Consider the following 19,330-nt stretch of genomic DNA (forward strand, 5'->3'; position numbering starts at 1 on the left):
TTAAAACACTCTACCTCCTCAAGCAACTAACCATTCAAAACTATATTCATCCCCCTACCATCTATCAACCTCGCACACTTCATCACTTTACTCTTATTCTCATTTACTTTCAATTTCCTCCTTTCACACACTCTTCCAAACTCCTCTACCAACTGTCTCAATCTCTCCTCTGAATCAGCCACCAGTGCAGTATCATCTGCAAACAGCAGCTGCTTCAGATTCCACTCTCCACCATCAACATTCACCAGACTCAGACCTCCACCTAAAACTCTTGCATTCACCTCCCTTACAACACTATCCATATAAATATTAAACAACCAAGGCGACATCACACATCCCTGTCGCAGCCCCACTCTCACAGGAAACTAATCACTCACAGCATTTCCCACTCTTACACATGCTCTGCTATTTACATAAAAACTCTTCACCCCTTTTAGTAACCTACCATCAAGTCCATATAATCTTAAAACAGTCCACAAAGCATCCCTATCAATTCTATCATGCGCTATCTCTAAATCCATGAATGCCCAAAACACATCCTTGCCTTTCGTAAAATACTTTTCACACACTTGACTCACAGCAAACACCTGATCCATGCATCTTCTCCCTCTCCTAAAGCCACACTGCTCTGTAACCTCTCTAACTCTCATAATTAACATCTTTCCTGTCACAACCTTCTTTCTGATAGTCAGATAGGTTCCGTCAGGGACGCTCCACTGGCGAACTTCTCACCTACATTTCAGACTCCTGGTCATCCTCCTTTCAGGACTTTAGCAAAAGCTTCGCCCTTGCACTTGACATCTCTAAGGCTTTCGATCGAGTCTGGCATAAGTCTTTAATTTCCAAACTGCCCTCTTACGGTTTCTATCCTTCTATCTGTGCCTTCATCTATAGCTTCCTTTCTGGTCATCCTATAGCCGCTGTTGTAGACGGCCATCGTTCTTCTAGATCTATCAACAGTGGTGTTCCTCAGGGCTCTGTCCTATCATCAACTCTCTTCCTTTTATCCATCAAAGACCTTCTAAGCTGTATATCTAATCCTATCCACTCTTATGTTGATGACTCCACCCTTCACCTTTCCATTCGGTTCCTGCAACGTCCATCTCAGCAGTTACTTCAATAAACAAGGGATGAGGCTATGGCACACCTAATGTCTGACTTGGCTTGTATTTCTGACTGGGGTAAAAATAATCTGGTTGTTTTTAATGCATCAAAGACTCAGTTTTTACACCTATAAACCTGACAAAATCTTCCACAGGTATACCCACTAATGTTTAGTATTATTCAGCTTAACCCTGCATCATCCTTGAACATGCTTGGGGTTTCATTTACTTGGGACTTATCTTGGAAAGATCATATTGCATCTCTTGTAAAATCTGCTTCCAAGAGATTAGGTGTGCTAAGCCAACTCCATTCCCTCTTTACCCCTGCACAATTGTTGACTCTATACAGGGGTATTATCTGCCCCTGTGTGGAGTATAACTCTCATGTGTGGGGAGGCTCCCAACATACAGCTCTCCTCAATAGGGTGGAGTCAGAGGCTTTTCGTCTCATTAATTCTCCTCCTCTTACTGAGTCCCTTCAACCTCTGTCTCTTCGTTGCACTGTTGCATCTTTATCTCTTTCCTATCGCTACTTCAATGGTCACTGTTCTTCTTAACTGTCTGCATGCATTCCTCCACCTCTACAACAGGCGCGTAGCACCCGTCTAGCAGAAAACTCTCATTCCTTTTCTGTCCAACTCTCTAATGCAAGAGTCCCATTACTTCCAGTCCTTCATTTAAGCAACAGGTCAACTCTGGAACTGTCTCCCTCTGTCTGTATTTCCTACCTCCTATGATCTCAAAATGATCAGATCTTGAATTTGGCTCTCTCTTATATTTTTGTTTTTCTCTTGGATGGAACAACAACTGCTGGCTCGCGGCCTTTGGTTCCTTCATCCTCACATAAAAAAAAAAACCTCTCCCAAACTCATTCACCAAGCCTTGCAGCTCCCCTTCATCTTCACTTAACAATGCAATATCATCTGCAAACAACACTACAGGGAGTTTCCACACACTGTCCTCTCTCACTAGGGCCACTCCAACATTCACTGCCCTACCTTGTATCTCCATAACCCCATCCATATACAGAGTGAACAACCATGGATACCTGATACATCCCTGCTTCAATCCAACTTTCAAATAAAAGAATTCACTCAGCTCGCTGTCCACACGCACTGCTGCCTCAGCACCCTTATACACGCTCTTAACGGCATTCAACAACTTCACATTTACTTCATATATTCTTAATACTTTCCACAGTCCTTCTCTATCTACCCTGTCATATGTTTTCACCAAATCCATGAAGGCCACATACAACTTCTTTCCCTTCTCTACAAACTATTCCTCTAAAGGCCTAAGAATGAATATCTGATCTACACAACCTCTTCCCTTCCTAAAACCTCCCTGTTCTTCTCCATCTGATTTCTCTGTTATTTCCCTTTGTCAATAAATATCCTACCATATACTTCTCCTATTACATTAAGAAGACAAATGCCCCTAAGATTCACAAGCACTTCTTTTTCCCATTTTCTTTTGTCTATCTATTGCCAAATGCCTTAATCCCATAAGGGGTGGCCACAAACAAATTGCCTCCATGTCGTCCTCTCCCCTGCCATTTCACTGCCCTGCTCCCAGCTCACACCCCCCTCTCTCATATACCTCTCCACTCCATCCCTCCATCTCATCCTTGGTCTCCCCCTCCCTCTCCCCCCCCTCCACTTCACTCACATACACTCTCCTCATCAGTCGCTCACTCCCCATCCTCTCCACATGCCCAAAGCACCTCAATGTCCTTCTCCTAACACTTCCCATCACATCCACATCCACACCACAACGCTTCTTCACTTCCTCATTTGTCAGTCTGTCTCTCCATGTGACTCCACATGCTCCTCTCAAATAACTCATTTCCACTGCTCTCACTTGTGACTTGTGTCCCTCCAACAACGTCCAAGCTTCACTTCCATACATTAGAGTTGGTATCACAATTCTGTCATGTACTAACTTGTTCACTTCCATGCCCACTTCCCTGTTTCTTATCACTGCTTTCAAGGAACCAGCACCCTGTCTTCCTTGTTGTACCCTTTCAAGCACGTCACCCTCCAAACTTCCATCCTTACTCTTCACACTACCCAAATACTTAAATGCACTCACATTTTCCATTTCCTCCTCATCCAACCTCACTGTACATTCACTAACTTCACGTCTCTCGAAGACCATAATTTTACTCTTCCCTACATTCACATTTAGATTCCGTTTCTTACATACTCTCCCAAACTCATCCACCAAACCTTGCAGCTCCCCTTCGTCTTCACTTAACAACACAGTATCATCTGCAAACAACAGTACAGGGAGTTTCCAAACACTGTCCTCTCTCATTAGAGCCACTCCAACATCCACTGCCCTATCTTGTATCTCTTTTATAACCCCATCTATATACATATTGAACAACCATGGGGACATGACACATCCTTGTCTCAATCCAACCTTCAAACAGAAAAATTCACTCAGTTCACTATCCACATGCATTGCAGCCTTAGCACCCTCATACATACTCTTCACAGGATTCAACAACTTCCTATCAACTCCATATATTCTTACTTTCCACAATCCTTGTCTATCCACCCTGTCATATGCTTTCTCCAAATCCATGAAAGCCGCATACAACTTCTCTCTAGAAACTATTCCACTAAAGATCTAAGAATGAATATCTGACATACTGATCCTAAAACCTCCCTGTTCTTCTCCAACTAATTTCTGTTATTTCCCTAACTCTGTCAATAAGTATCCTACCATATACTTTTTCTATTACACTATGAAGACAAATGCCCCTATGATTACCACACACTTCTTTTTCTCCTTTTCCTTTGTACAAGGGAATAATTGTACCTGACTTCCAATCCTCCAGGACTCTACCTTCCTTCCAGGCCAATCTGCACATCTTCCAGATCCATTCTACTACTATCTCTCCCCCATGCTTCAGTATTTCATCACATACTCCATCAATTCCTGGGGCTTCCCACATTTTGACTTACTTCCATCCTACTGATTTCTTCCTCTCTTCTCCCCTCCCTCCTTCTCCCAGCCATTCCCCAGCCACTTATACTCGCATTACTTTCATTCTCTATGTTCAACAATTCCTTAAAGTGTTCTCTCCATCTGCTCACTTTTTCTCCCTTCTCTACTATGGTGGTACCATTCTTAAGTGGCAGTTTGGGTGGGGCACGAACCTCTGTACAGTGTTGCCACATGTTCCATACACGCTATGTGAACGGCTCTGATATATGTAAAAGGCATCACAATAAGATAAACACATAAGAATATAATGGTAACGTGTATTATAATATATGAAAGAACAGTAAACTTTTTATGCGTAAAATATTTATACGGCAAAACAGAAACGTGGCATAAATATTTTACAGTGTTGCTTAAAAAAAAGTAGTCACTTTTATTGGCTGTTACCGTATTTCTGGGGTTGGTAATAATGTCACAATTATGATTATAAGATACTGTGCAGGAATATAAGTAAAAATATGTCAATTTCTTAGTAAACAAAAAATAATACATTAAACCCTCGTGAGCGGCAACATTCACACACACCCAGTCCCACCTGGCCAGAGTTTCCTCTATCCTAGGCCTGTCTGGGAACATCTCTTAAAAAAAAGACGCGCCAAGACTTTTACCTCCTGGGTGGTGTGGAAATAAAGTCAAATTTACAATGTGTAAGTTATAACGTAAAAGAAAATAACCAAAATGTATCCTAAAATACCACAGACAAGAGAGAGAGAGAGAGAGAGAAAGAGAGAGAGGGGGGGGGGGAAGGCAGACCAGGGGCAGTGTTGAGTGCAGCTGAGTGAGAGATGGAGGAAGGGAGGGAACGAAGGAGGGAGAGAGTGATTGAATGAAAACAAATCATGGCACCACAATAGTGAGGTCATCTGGCACCATATGTAAAACAATAATATTTTTAAATATAATTAGATATAATAAAAACAAAATAAAGAAATGAAAGCACAAGTTTATGTCACTCATAAAAGAAACAAAATTCCCAAGGGTGATGCACATCTCCCCCCAGGAGAGAGAGAGAGAGAGAAAGGCAGGCCAGAGGCAGTGTTGAGTGCATTGTCAAGCTGAGGGAAAGATGAAGGGAGGGAAGGAAGGAGGGCGAGAATGATTCAATGAAAACAAATCAAGGCGCCACAACACCAAAGTCATCTGGCGCCATATGTAAAACAATAATATAATAAAAAACAAAATAAAGAAATGAAAGCACAAGTTTATAAGACATAAAAGAAACAAAATTCCCTAGGGTGATGCACATCTCCCCCCAGGAGAGAGAGAGAGAGAGAGAGAGAGGCATCGCGTGTATGGAAAACGTGGCAACACTGTACAGAGGTTTGTGCCCCACCCAAACCGCCAGTTAAGAATGGTACCACCATAGTAGTCAACCATTTATATCTTTCACTCCCCGACTAACTTCACTGCCACCCTGTCTGACTCTCTTTAACTCTTTCCAGAACATTTTCTTACATTCCCTCCACTTGACACTCAAATTCCTTCCAAATTCCTCAACCACTCTCTTCTTACTCTCTCTTACTAATCTTTTCACCTCTCTCTTCCTCTCTACATACAACTCTCTCTTCTGTCTCTCAACTTCTTCCACGCCCCTGTTTCTCATCCACTCATTATATGCATTCTTCTTTTGTGTTACAGCTTGTCTCACCTCTTCATTCCACCATGCTGTTCCCTGCACTCCCTTTCATCTTCTCTTCATCCCACACACCACCTCACATGCTGCACATATTTCTTCTCTGAATATCTTGCACACACCTTTCACGTCCCTCATCTGCTCCAATCTATATCTACGCAATCGCTCCTCCACTTCCATCTTATATTCTACCTCTTTCTCATCCTCTTGTAACCTTTTCACTCTCCTTGCATATACTACTTCCTCCTGTCCTTCCCTTCTTCTATTTCTCCATTTCAGTTGTACCTTGATGGCAGTCAGAAATTCCACCCCCCCAACCTTTATACGCTCTTGCAACCATTACACACCTTCACATCCTTTCATCCACACACACATAATCGATCATTGCCTTCTGTTCATTGATTCAGTTCACCACCCACCCTTCTCAACACTCGCCACGTATACCTATGTATCATTTTGTGTCTGAAAAGGGTATTGGCTATCTCCAACCCCCTTCCGGCACAAATGCCCACTAAAGCACTGCCATTCTCATCAATCTCAGCAGGCACACCCCACTCACCAACTACTCCATCCACCTCCACATTCCCTACTTTACCATTCATAACGCCAATCAAAAACACTCTCTCATTTCTTTCAAACTTTTCCATGCACACTTCCACATTTGACCAGAACTCTTCTCTCACTCTGCTTGTACGATCTTGTGTTGGTGCATACACACAAACAATCGCCCACATTTGCAATTCAACTTTCAATCTTACCCACACAATCCTTGATCCAACTGATCCACACTCTCTTATATTCTCCTTCCATCTGTTACTCACCCAATACACACTCCTTCTTTTGCCATCTCACTATCACCTACTCCCGCACATGTACCCCATCCACACTCCCATTCTCTCGCACTCTCACCTCTCCATTTCGTTTCAGTTAATCCACATACATCCACTTTCACACCCTCAAGCACCTGGACAATCTCTCTCTCTCTTTCACCTCATCATTTGCACCCCTTACAATCCAAGTCGCCATCTGCATTGTGTCTTTTGTTCGGTCATTAGTCATCACCTTCTGGTCAGTCCTGGTCCGAGGCTTCTTGTTCATATTTTTAGTCAGTTGTTCTCCGGGGAGAGGCACTAACCCTCTGCCAAACCACTTGTTGTCACATTGGGAACACGTGTTGGTTGGTTATAAGGTTGCCATCCAGCATTGTAAATGCTCCCGGTTTACAGGAAATAATTTGGCTTGCCACTCAATGTATATCTACCCTAAAAACAGAGCACCACTACACTAGGGTGGATGGTGAGCACCCCCACCTACCACCCCTTTTCCTCTGTACAGGGAAATAATTAAAACCTGAATTCCAATCCTCCGGGACTCTACCTTCCTCCCAGGCCAATCTGCACATCTTCCACATCCATTCTACTATTATCTCTCCCCCATGCTTCAGCATTTCACCACACACTCTATCAATTCCTGGGGCTTTTCCAATTTTGACTTTCTTCTTTGCTTCCACAACTTCCATCCTACTGATTTCTTCCTCTCTTTTCACTTCCCTTCTTCTTCCAGCCATTCCCCAGCCATTTATACTCACATTACTTTTATTCTCTATGTTCAACAATACCTTAAAGTATTATCTTCATCTGGTCACTTTTTCTCCCTTCTCCACTAGTAATCTACAGTTTTTATCTTTCACTCCCCGACTAACTTCTTTAACATCACTGAGAACTCTTTTTCCCACCTATGGATGAGATGAGGTAGGGTCCATACAGAGAGGAAAGACAAAGCTTAGGAGGGGTTACTTAAACTGGAAAGATTAAATAGACAGTACAGAGGCCCTTCAATTCCAGAAAGCTCTCCTAAGCTAAATAAAATCATGTGGTAGCACACACACACACACACACACACACACACACACACACACAAATCGGTGCTTAAATGTTTCACTAATTTTGCTCTCACTTCTGACTTTTCTGACAAGTCATACCAATATGTCACCACTATACATTAATGTGGTAGATGGGGGCACTCACCATCCACTCACTCAATGTAATGCTGCTCTTGGGTGACTGACCTTTCCTCCCTTTCTTCCACTTTTATCTTTCCTTCCTTCATTCTTTCCCCTTCCTTCTGTCTACAGGTGACTCTACACTTAGTGACATGCCATATGGTTTCCTGTACAGTACACCAAGAAACGATTTTCTATGCTGGGTGGTAAACCATACAACTAAATTATGGCGACTGGTGGTTTAGTTGGTAATTAAGGCTCTCCAATCAGATTGAGCCTGAGCAGATTTATATCCAAGGGATGATTGGGGTTTATTGTTCACGTAATGCCACTCAGGGATGTGTGACGCTGGTCACTCCCACCTTAAAATGTCAGGACCAAATTACCTAGCCCTGGGCTTCAACGCTTCTCTTGGGGCAACACACGATTTGATAATGATAATGACGATTAACACATCTTAATGCAGTCTTCCTGCAGTTTCAGTATTCCTTATATAGTATACTATATGCAAACAGACACACAATTATGCAGTCACACAAGTACTCATGGACACATGCACCATTTGGCAAACGGTATTAAAAAATGTAGAGTAATTACAGCCCAGTACTCTATTACAATTGTCATCTGTATTATAGGTGTGGTATGATCACTAAGGTGACTTACCGTGTGGAGAAAAGTGAGGAAAGCATGGAGGCGTGGCTCTGGAATAAGGCATGAGGCACGAACAAGGGTGCTGAGAGGGTTGTTGAGGCAGGAAGATCCAGGTGGAGGGGCCTCTGTCCCTCCACCTTCAAGGATGCCCTCAACCACACTTGATATCACCTGACAAAACACAACATACAATAAAACCTTACTTAATTAACAACTTAATTAAACTTTTGCAATTGGTCTATAATCTAACTTCAACTTTGCCATCATCATAGCCTGATCTCTCAGTTATAAAAGGTGTGGGCAGGGTCTCAAAACAGGAAAGGAAATACATAAAATGGTAATGATAAAGGGGCCATACATCCATTCACTACCATTTAAGTCTTAAAAATTAGCAGAATCATCAAATACACATGCCTCTTCAACTAGTGATTTCACATACAGTATTAATAAGTCACTCTCACATAGCTTCTGCAGGGAAAACACAGTAGACAAATTAATAAAAGCATATGACTGCTGCCATGTTTGTCTCCAAACATACTCTTTCCACTCTTTTCTATCTTTAACTGATTCTTTTCTTTCATAAACTTCTAAATCTTGACATAATAACACTTCCGCTTTCCGTATCAGATCATCATCTTGGCCATCCATACTTCCTCCTTCCCTCAAACTTACTCACATACAAGCCTACCTCTTTCCACCATACTGGTATTGTCCATTCTCTTTATTTGACCATACCATCCCATCCAAGAACAATGTCCTGAACCTAAACTTTCTCCATGCTTTTCAACAATTTCTATAATAATTTCCTACTTCAGTCCAAATATACATACAGTACAGTGAAAGCTTGATTATCCGTGTTTGGAATATCCAGATTTCGGCATATCCGGGTCATGACCAAATGGTACAGTGGTACGGCAAAACATAAAATTATCCATATGATTGCTCCCATTTAAACATTGAGCATCTAATTGTTAGCAATCGAGCCAAGACATGAAAGGCGACACTCTGAAGGTATTGTTTACTGCTAGCTCTATGGACAGTGTTGCCAAAGAGTACGTTTCAAAAGTGCTAAGCTCAACTTTAAAACACACTAAACAATAATGCTACACTTCTACACCCATATCAGTCAGGAAATTCGTCTCCTAAACGGATTTGTCTGTTAAACTTAATCATCATCATCATCTGGACCTCCTTTCCCACCCTAGGGCAAGGTGAGGAGTAGCAATGTCCAGACACCCCAAATCTGCCCAATCCAATGGGCCATGCTTCCATTCACTCATCATTCAAGCCCCCGGAATCCTTGCTCGATCGGATACGCCAAAAACATTCACCATGTTATGTAGCTTCATATGAACCTATCCCATAAAGTCAATCCGGACGCTGCCACGTTAAAAAGGGGTGCCAAATCCCTGATCATGCACTTCTCACAACATTCATCCAGCCAGTTCGATCTCTTGTCAGTTCCCAAGACTCACCGACTTCCAAACCTCTCTTCCTCACACACTCATCCACCATATCTCTCCACCTTCTCCTTGGCCTAGCTCGCCTCTTCCCTTCTTCAAGTTCGCTCAGATATACCTTTTTCACCACTCTATTGTTATCCATTCTCTCCACATGACCATACCATCTCAGTACACTCTCTTCAATTCTGGTGTCCACCGATTTCCCCACTCCACACCTTTCTCTAATCACATTATTTCGTATTCTATCCACCCTCCGTACTCCACATACATTCCTCAGCAGTCCCATCTCCACTGCTCTTACTCCTGACTTTTCATTTTCATGCCACACCATAGTCTCACATCCATATGTTAAAGTTGGCACTAACACTCCCTCACGTAAGCCTCGTCCAGCTGCAACACTCAAGCCTCTGTTTCTTATCAAGGCCTTCATTGCACCAGCTACTTTTCTTCCTTGTGTTGCTACTTTTAACTTCTTTTGCACATTCTCCTCTCTTTTCTCTCACTGTACCCAAATATTTGAACTCTCTCACCAATTCCAGTCTCTCTTAATTCACTATAACATCGCACTGGGAGTCACCTTCTCTCTCAATAACCATCACCTTACTCTCTTCTACATTTACTCTCAAAGTACAACACTCACAGACATCAGCAAAACTCTGCAGTAGCCTACCAAGCTCTTGTCTGGTACTTGCAAGCAGTACTGCATCATCAGCATACAACAAATTTGAGATGTTCCATCCATCACCATTCATCATCGACGCCATCCTTCTCACCATTACTCGTGTTTTTACTTCTCTCATCACCCCATCCATATACAGTATATATTGAACAACCTTGGGGACATCACACAACCTTGTCGCATGCCCACACCGATCGTGAACAATTCACTTAGATGCCCATTAACTCTTACACAATGCCTCACTACCATCATAAAAACTCTTGATGGCACCTAGCAGCTTATCATCTACATTGTACAAACGCAAAACTTTCCACAATCCTTCTCTGTCCACTTTGTCGTATGCTTTTTCCAGATCCATGAATGCCATAAACACCTTATGGTCCTTCTCACAAGCCTTCTCTGCTATCTGTCTAACTGCAAATATATGATCAATACATCCTCTGCCACTCATAAAGCCACCCTGTTCATCACTCACTAGGACTTCTGATATATCTCTTACTTTCTCTACAATAATTCTTCCATATACTTTCCCTACCACACTCAATAAACTTATGCCACGATAATTCTTGCACTCACTTCGCTCACCTTTATTTTTGTACAGGGGTACAATCACAGCCTTTCTCCACTCTGCTGGCACAGTTTCACTAATCCATGCCTTCTTACATATCTCCAACAAGCACTTCATTCCACTCTCTCCACTACACTTAATCATCACTGCATACACCTCATCAACCCCAGTTGCTTTTCCATTTTCAGCTGCTTCACAGCACTACTCACCTGTGCGAGTTTCATGTCTCCTGGCACTGCATTCCTTCTCTGCACACCCCCAGAAACAATCATGTTTACAGCTACTCTGCTCACTCTATTCCCATTCATCAGGCTTTCAAAATATTCTTTAGATCTGGTCCTTACTTCACCCCCATGGGTTAATAATCAACCACCTACATCCTCCACACCATCATATTTCTTTCTGCTATTGCTTCTACATCTCTGGACATCTTTCCATAATAACTTCCTGTTTTCAGAGTTGTTTCCATTCATTTTTCTTCCTAGAAAAATGAATGCAAACTACTCTGAAAACATGCAAGTGATGAGAAGGGTGGAGAATGAAAGGAAGGCAATGATTGATTGTGTGTGTGGATGAAAGGATGCGAAGATGTGTGTAATGGATGCAAGAGCATATAGAGGTTGGGGGAGTGGACTTTCTGACCACCACTTGGTGATGGTCAGAATCAAGGTCCAAGTAAAATGGAGAAATAGAAGAAGGGAAGGACGGGAGGAAGGAGTAGGTAAGGAGAGTGGAAAGGTTACAAGAGGATGAGAAAAAGGCAGACTATAAGAGAGATGTGGAGGAACGGTTGAGTAAATATGAATTGGAGCAGATGGGGGACGTGGAAGGTGTGTGCAAGATATTCAGAGAAGAAATATGTGCAGCATGTGAGGTGGTGTGTGGGGTGATGAGAAGACGAAAGGGGGTGTAAGGAACAGCATGGTGGAATGAAGAGGTGAGACAGGCTGTGGCACAAAAGAAAAAAACATATTATGAATGGATGAGAAATAGGGGTGTGGAAGGAGTTGAGAGATGGAAGAGAGAGCTATAAACAGAGAGGAAGAGAAAGGTGAAAAGATTGGTAAGAGAGTAAGAAGAGAGTGGATGATGAATTTGGAAGGAATTTGAGTGTCAAGTGGATAGAATGTAAGAAAATGTTCTGGAAAGAGGTAAAGAGAGTCAGACAGCGTGGCAATGAAGTTAGTAGGGAAGAGAAAGATAAAAATGGTAGATTACTATGAGTAGAGGAGAAGGGAGAAAAAGTGAGCAGATGGAGAGAACACTTTAAGGAAATGTTGAACATAGAGAATGAAAGTAATGCGAGCATAAGTGGCTGGAGAACGGCTGGGAGAAGGAGGGAGGTGTGAAGACAGGAAGGAATCAGTAGGATGGAAGTTGTGGAAGCAATGAAGAAAGTCAAAATGAAGAAGGCCCCAGGAATTGATGGCGTGTGTGGTGAAATTCTGAAGCATGGGGGAGAGACAGCAGTAGAATGGATGTGGAAGATGTGTAGATTGGCCTGGGAGGAAGGTAAAGTCCCAGAGGACTGGAAGTCAGGTAAAATTATTCCCTTGTACAAAGGGAAAGAGGAAAAAGAAATGTGTGATAATCATAGGGGCATCTGTCTACGTAGTGTAATAGGAAATGTATATTGTAGGATACTTATTGACAGAGTTAGGAAAATAACAGAGGAATTAGTTGGGGAAGAACAGGGAGATTTTAGGAAGGGAAGAGGCTGTGTAGATCAGATATTCATTCTCAGATCTTTAGTGGAAACGTTTCTAGAGAAGGGAAAGAAGTTGTATGCAGCCTTCATGGATTTGGAGAAAGCATATGACAGGGTGGATAGACAAGGATTGTGGAAAATACTAAGAATATATGGAGTAGATGGGACGTTGCTGAATGCTGTGAAGAGTATGTATGAGGGTGCTATGGCTGCGGTGTGTGTGGACAGTGAACTGAGTGAGATTTTCTACCTGAAGGTTGCGTTGAAACAGTGACATGTCATGTCTCCATAGTTGTTTAATCTGTATATGAATGGGGTTATAAAAGAGATACAAGGTAGGGTAGTGGATGTTGGAGTGGCCCTAATGAAAGAGAACAGTGTTTGGAAACTCCCTGTACTGTTCTTTGCAGGTGATATTGCGTTGTTAAGTGAAGACGAAGGGGAGCTGCAAGGCTTGGTGGATGAGTTTGGGAGAGTATGTAAGAAATGGAATCTAAAGGTGAATGTAGGGAAGAGTAAAGTGATGGTCTTCGAGAGAGGTGAAGTCAGCGAATGTACAGTGAGGTTGGATGAGGAGGAAATGGAAAATGTGAGTAAGTTTAAGTACTTGGGTAATGTGATGAGTAAGGATGGAAGTTTGGAGGGTGAAGTGCTTGAAAAGGTACAACAAGGAAGAAAGGTTGCTGGTTTCTTGAAGGCGGTGATAAGAAACAGGGAAGTGAGCATGGAAGTTAAAAAGTTATTACATGACAGTGTTGTGATACCAGCTCTAATGTTTGGAAGTGAAGCTTGGACGTTGTTGGAGGGACACAAGTCACGAGTGAGAGCAGTGGAAATGAGTTATTTGAGAGAAGCCTGTGGAGTTACATGGAGAGACAGACTGACAAGTGAAGAAGTGAAAAAGCATTGTGGTGCAGATGTGGATGTGATAGGAAGCATTAGGAGAAACACACTGAGGTGGTTTGGCCATGTGGAGAGGATGGAGAGTGAGAGACTGATGAGGAGTGTATGTGAGTGAGGTGGAGGGGAAGAGAGGGAGGGGAAGGCCAAGGATGAGATGGAGGGATGGAGTGGAGGTATATGAGAGAGGGGGGTGTGAACAGGGAGCAGGGCAGTGAAATGGCGGGGGACAGGGTGACGTGGAGGCGATTTGTTTGTGGCCACCCCATATAAGATTAAGGTGTCTGACAGTAGATAGATAGATAGATAGACAGATCATCATTTATCTCCTTCTTTTTCCTCTTCATTAGCCTCTTTATGTGCTTCTTGCTCTCAACATATTCAGTTCTTATTTCAACTGAACCACTGTCCTATAACCACTTTCGCCACTTATTCCTCTTTTCCTCCACAGCTCTCTTAACCTCTTCATTCCACCATGCCGTACCTTTCTTCTTTGTTGTTAGTCTTGCCACGCCACACACCGCTTCAGCATTCCTAACTAAGCAAACCCTATATGCATTCCACAGGCTGTCCAGATTCATTTCATTCCAATTCACTGATTCTAACTCCTCCTCTACTCTGGCCCTGTAATCATCTGCAACTTCTTTGATCCTCAGCTTCTCAACTTTCAGTCTTTCTCCCTGACTGCTCCTCTCCCTCCTGATCCACCTCACTCCTCTCAGATTGATCTTGCATAGCACAATCATATGATCTGACAGACCTCCACATTGTCCTCTCACCACCCTCTTATCAGCAACCATTCCCATCACTGACCTCTCTACAATCAATCAAGCGTCTTTCAACACGATCCCCGTTCTCTCTATACCATGTATATTTATTTTTTATTTATTTATTTTTTTTGTGAGGAAGAAGGAACCAAGGGCCACGAGCTGGAAAAACTGCCCCTTCCAAGAGAAAAACAAAATACAAGAGAGAGCCAAATTCAAGATCCGATCATTTGTGTTTGAAATACAAGTAACAAATCCAGAACTTCCTCTCCTGACACATATCCTTTAGTCGCTTCCCATTATCATTTTCTCCTGGTACTCCTTAACAACCCATTATGTCATCCTCAGGACCAGTGCCTACTCTTCCATTCATATTCCTCATAACGATCATTTTATAGCTCCTGGGCATTTCTCCCAATACTTCATCCAGCTCATCCCAAAACCTGTCTTTCTCTCTCTCACTCCTGTCCTCACAGGTGCATACACTACAATCACTGCCACTTTCACTTTCTCAAACTTGAACTTAACATTACATACATCTCAAGCTGATACATTTCTAGTCTCTCATTCCACTCTACCACACCTCGCTCATCAGCAATGCAACTCCTTCCTTGCACCTTTCTCACCCATTCATGCCCAATCTTACACATTTCACATCCTCCCACTCCTCCACTTCACACCCATTTATCTTCGTTTCACACAATGCCATCACGGCATATCCTGCACTCTTGAACACATTCACCACTTCCACCCTCTTGTTCTCCTCCTTGACACCTCTCAAATTGCACATGGCCATGCAAATCTGCCCATTTGGTTGGGGCCCTGGGCAGGCATTGGGCCCTCCGAGGCTCTCTGAAACAACTTTTTTTTTTTTTTTTTTTTAATACAAGAAAGAAGGGACCAAAGGCCAGGGGCTGGCAAACCATTCCTTCCAAGAAAAAAAACAAAAACAATACAAAAGACAGCCAAATTCAAGATGCATTCATTTTGAGATGCCTGGACACACTGCATTTGAAAGAGTGGAGATCATAGGAAGCAGGAAATACAAACAGAGGGAGACAGTTCCAGAGTTGACCTGTTGCATAAATGAAGGACTGGGAGTAACGGATAACTCTTGCATTAAAGAGTTGGACAGAAAAGGGATGAGAGATTGTTGCTAGATGGGTGATGGAGGGATGCAAACAGACAGTTCAGAGGAGCAGTGACCATTGAAGCAGCGACAGAAAAGACATAAAGATGCAACAGTGCAGCGAAGAGACAGAGGTTGGAGGAAGCCAGTAAGAGAAGGAGAGTTGATGAGATGAAAGGCCTTTGACTCCACCCTACTGAGAAGAGCTGTATGTGGAAAGCCTCCCCACACGAGAGTTGTACTCTAAACAGAGGCAAATAAATCCCGTGTATAAAGTCAACAACTGGTGCAGGGGTAAAGAAGGTATGGAGTTGGCTTAGGACACCCAATCTCTTGGAAGATTTTTCAAGATATGCAATATGATCTTTCCAAGATAAGCTCCAAGTGCATGAAACCCCAAGAATGTTCAAGGATGATGCAGGATTAAGCTGGATATTATGAAGTGATTTTGGATAGGGGAATCTAGGGGACACTTAACCCTGTCAGAAACCCCAGTTATATTAGTACCACCTAGTGTAGTAAATGGTTTCCTGGGCACAGGAAACCATTTGCATACATGAGTATCCGTAAGGAAGTAGCAATATCTTTTGCTTTTAGGCAAAGAGAACGGCAGAATATGACATCACAGTTACAACGGAATATTCGCAACCCTTGGTAGCACTGCAGTTTGGTAGCTGGTGTGTCAGGCCAAAACAAATGCCATAAGGCAGTTGTTTTGAAAAATAATTTTCTTTGGGATTTCATTCTCCAAAGATACAGCATGAAACAATACAGGTACCAGTACATTTGAAATTAGAGTGCTATTGTTTGTAAAGAAATAAACTTAAGAGCAGCACAGCAAGTATCCAATGAAACACTGTGGTAAGGTAGATGAAAGTCCAGCAACCTCATGTTCATGTTAGGCTAGGCCTAGACCTAGATGTTTTCCAAACTTTCTCTTGAAAACTAGGGTGCATGTTATGCACCAGAGCACACTATACACTGGGAAATACGGTAGATGATGATAATGATGATGATGTGAAGAAAGTCTCAAATTCATATACTAATGTGAGGACTAATGAAATGAAGTCTTCTTGCATCCTCTGTTCTATAACAAGGGTTCTCTTCATTAAGCCAATCTGTTCCCCCCTGCTTTTTCACACAGACTTATTCTGAGCACTGTACAGGCATACCAAAATTTTCTGTAAAATCAGGTCTCTCTCTCTCCACACATTACTTTATTCTTGTAAAAGCAGTTGCACCCCTTTATTAGTCAGTCATTTGCTTGAATGTTTACTTCTCCAAAAGAGAGCAAACAAAAGTAAAGGATATAATAATCACAATAATCATTCATTTTGTGGTAGGTGGGGGCACTCACCATCCACTCACTCGATGTAGTGCTACTCTCAGGTGTCTGCCCTTTCCTCTCCATCCTTCTTTCCTTCCATTCTCTTCTGTCTTTCTTTCCTTCCATTCTCTTCTGTCTTTCTTTCCTTCATTCTTTCCTTGTCCTTCTGCCTATGGGTAACTTTACACTCCCTATTCTGTCTTTCTTTCCTTCATTCTTTCCTCTTCCTTCAGCCTGTGGGTGACTCTACACTGTGTGACAAGCCAAATGGTTTCCTGTACACCAGGAAACCATTTACTACGCTGGGTGGTAACCATATAACCAGATTTTGGCGCCTGGTGGTTTTAGTGGGTAGTTATTGCGCTCCAACCGGATTGAGCCGGTGAAGGTTTATATCCAAGGGATGGTTGGGGTTGATTGCTCATGTAACACCACTCAGGGATGAGTGAGGCTGGTCACTCTCATCTTAAATGTCGGGACCAACTGCCTAGCCCTGGGCTCCTATGCTTCTCATGGGGCAATGTAGGATTGGATGATGGATGGATGGATGGTCATTCATTCACTTTTCATTCATTCATCATTCAATCCTACGAAGCCCCATGAGAAGCATAGGAGCCCGGAGCTAGACAAGTTGGTCCTGGATGAAAGTGACCAGCCTCACTCATCCCTGAGTGGCAGTACATGAGCAATAAACCCCAGCCATCCCTTGGATATAAACCTACACAGGCTCAATCTGATTGGAGCGCTGTAATTACCCACTAGACCACCAGCCACCAAAATTAGGTTATATGGTTACCACCCAGCATAGTAAATGGTTTCCTGGTGTACAGGCAGAAGGAAGAGGAAAGAATGAAGGAAAAAAAAACAGAAGAGGGAGTGTAAAGTCACCCGTAGGCCGAAGGACGAGGAAAGAATGAAGGAAAGAAAGACAGAAGAGGATGGAAGGAAAGATGGGTGGAGGAGAGGAAAGGGTAGACACCCAAGAGCTGTACTACATCGAGTGAGTGGATGGTAAGCGCCCCCACCTATCACATTACAGTATTACAATAAAGAAGCATAAATGGATGTGGGCAGGTCACATCCTTTGCAGAACAGATGAAAAATAGACAACCAGGGTAAATTAGACCAGATATGGAGTGGGAGGACACAGCAGAAAGATGACGAGATGGCGAGATAAGATTCAGATTTGCTTGGACTGAACGGAACAGGCTAATGGCCAACCAGTTAGAGTGGAGAAACATGGAGGAGACCAACATCCAGTAGAAGACAGACTCAGGCTGATGATGATGACTGAAGTCTCTCTTCATTGTGCCATGACAATCATCAATTTACTATTCCCTACATTAAGACCTCCTTACACTTAGGCAATCACAAAACTCTAAACCAATCAGCAAGATCCTCTCCAGCAGTAGCATGCAGCATATCAATATCTTCATCCCCCACCACCTTCAGTCTCATTCCCATAATAATAAAAAATCATCATCTCTCAAACATGATGCATGAACTAATCAAGAGTATGCCCAATGAAATGGGCTACACACTTATTCACTAACCATTCAAGCCTCTTGTTTTTATTTCATCCGTAACCACAACCATAAACATACTGAAAAACCATAGGGACATCACTCAGCCTTGTATCACTCCAACACATTAGTTTCACACAATCAAATGTACATCTACCTTTACATGTTCAACTTTCTGCAGCACTCAGGTTTCCCTCACACATCATACATACGTACCAACTTTTCATACTTTTTCCTCTTCACCTTTTCATATCATCATAATCCAGACCTCCTTTCTCACCCTAATGGTGGAATGAGGTACGACCCAGAGAGCCAGAAAATACCGAACAGAATGAGATACTAACCAAAGTCTACCCAACTGCAGGAGCCACACTCCCAGTCACTTATTTTTCAAGCTCCCAGGTTCATGGCTCCAACTGATAGAGCAAAAAAAACATTCTGCACACAGCTTTCTCCTCACCTATCTGACAGAGACAATCTGATGACCGCAAAGTTAAAATAGGGTGCTAAACCCTGGTCATCATTTTTTTTTTAAATCAGCAATACTTCAACAGATTAAAATAATTTCAAAGAATAACAACAGTGCTGGAATTCCAAGGGGGGGAGGGGAGTGCTTTAGCCTCACCTCCTTATCGAAGTGTGAGTAGAGATCTGACTGGCGTGGGTCGGGCGACTCCCATCTGCTCATTGCCAGTGCCTGGAGAATCTGAGCAACCTGAACAAAGAATACAGTTATTGAATTCAAGCCCACAGAAAAGTTACAACTGCAAGATCTAAAAATACGACAGATACTGAAGCTGCTTGTCTTCAATATATTTTAGCCATTTATATAACAATTTAAATTCCTTCAGCCTGATGATGTCCA

At 42.6% G+C, this 19,330-nt stretch overlaps 1 protein-coding gene across 1 annotated transcript in view; it reads right to left on the bottom strand.

Moving 5' to 3' along the window:
• Gapvd1 (GTPase activating protein and VPS9 domains 1) overlaps window positions 1-19,330 on the bottom strand; it is a 160,471-nt gene that overhangs the window by 100,992 nt on the left and 40,149 nt on the right. Inside the window, exons 7-8 of the mRNA XM_080272171.1 lie at window positions 19,091-19,180; window positions 8,414-8,572 (exon numbers count right to left, since the gene is read on the bottom strand). Coding sequence (XP_080128297.1) covers window positions 8,414-8,572; window positions 19,091-19,180 — 249 coding nt within the window. The remainder of the gene's footprint in view (window positions 1-8,413; window positions 8,573-19,090; window positions 19,181-19,330) is intronic.

The sequence above is a fragment of the Coenobita brevimanus genome, chromosome 50 (genome assembly GCF_032717465.1).
Source record: "Coenobita brevimanus isolate Jiangsu-jjx chromosome 50, ASM3271746v2, whole genome shotgun sequence".
Taxonomy (NCBI): Eukaryota; Metazoa; Arthropoda; class Malacostraca; order Decapoda; family Coenobitidae; genus Coenobita; species Coenobita brevimanus.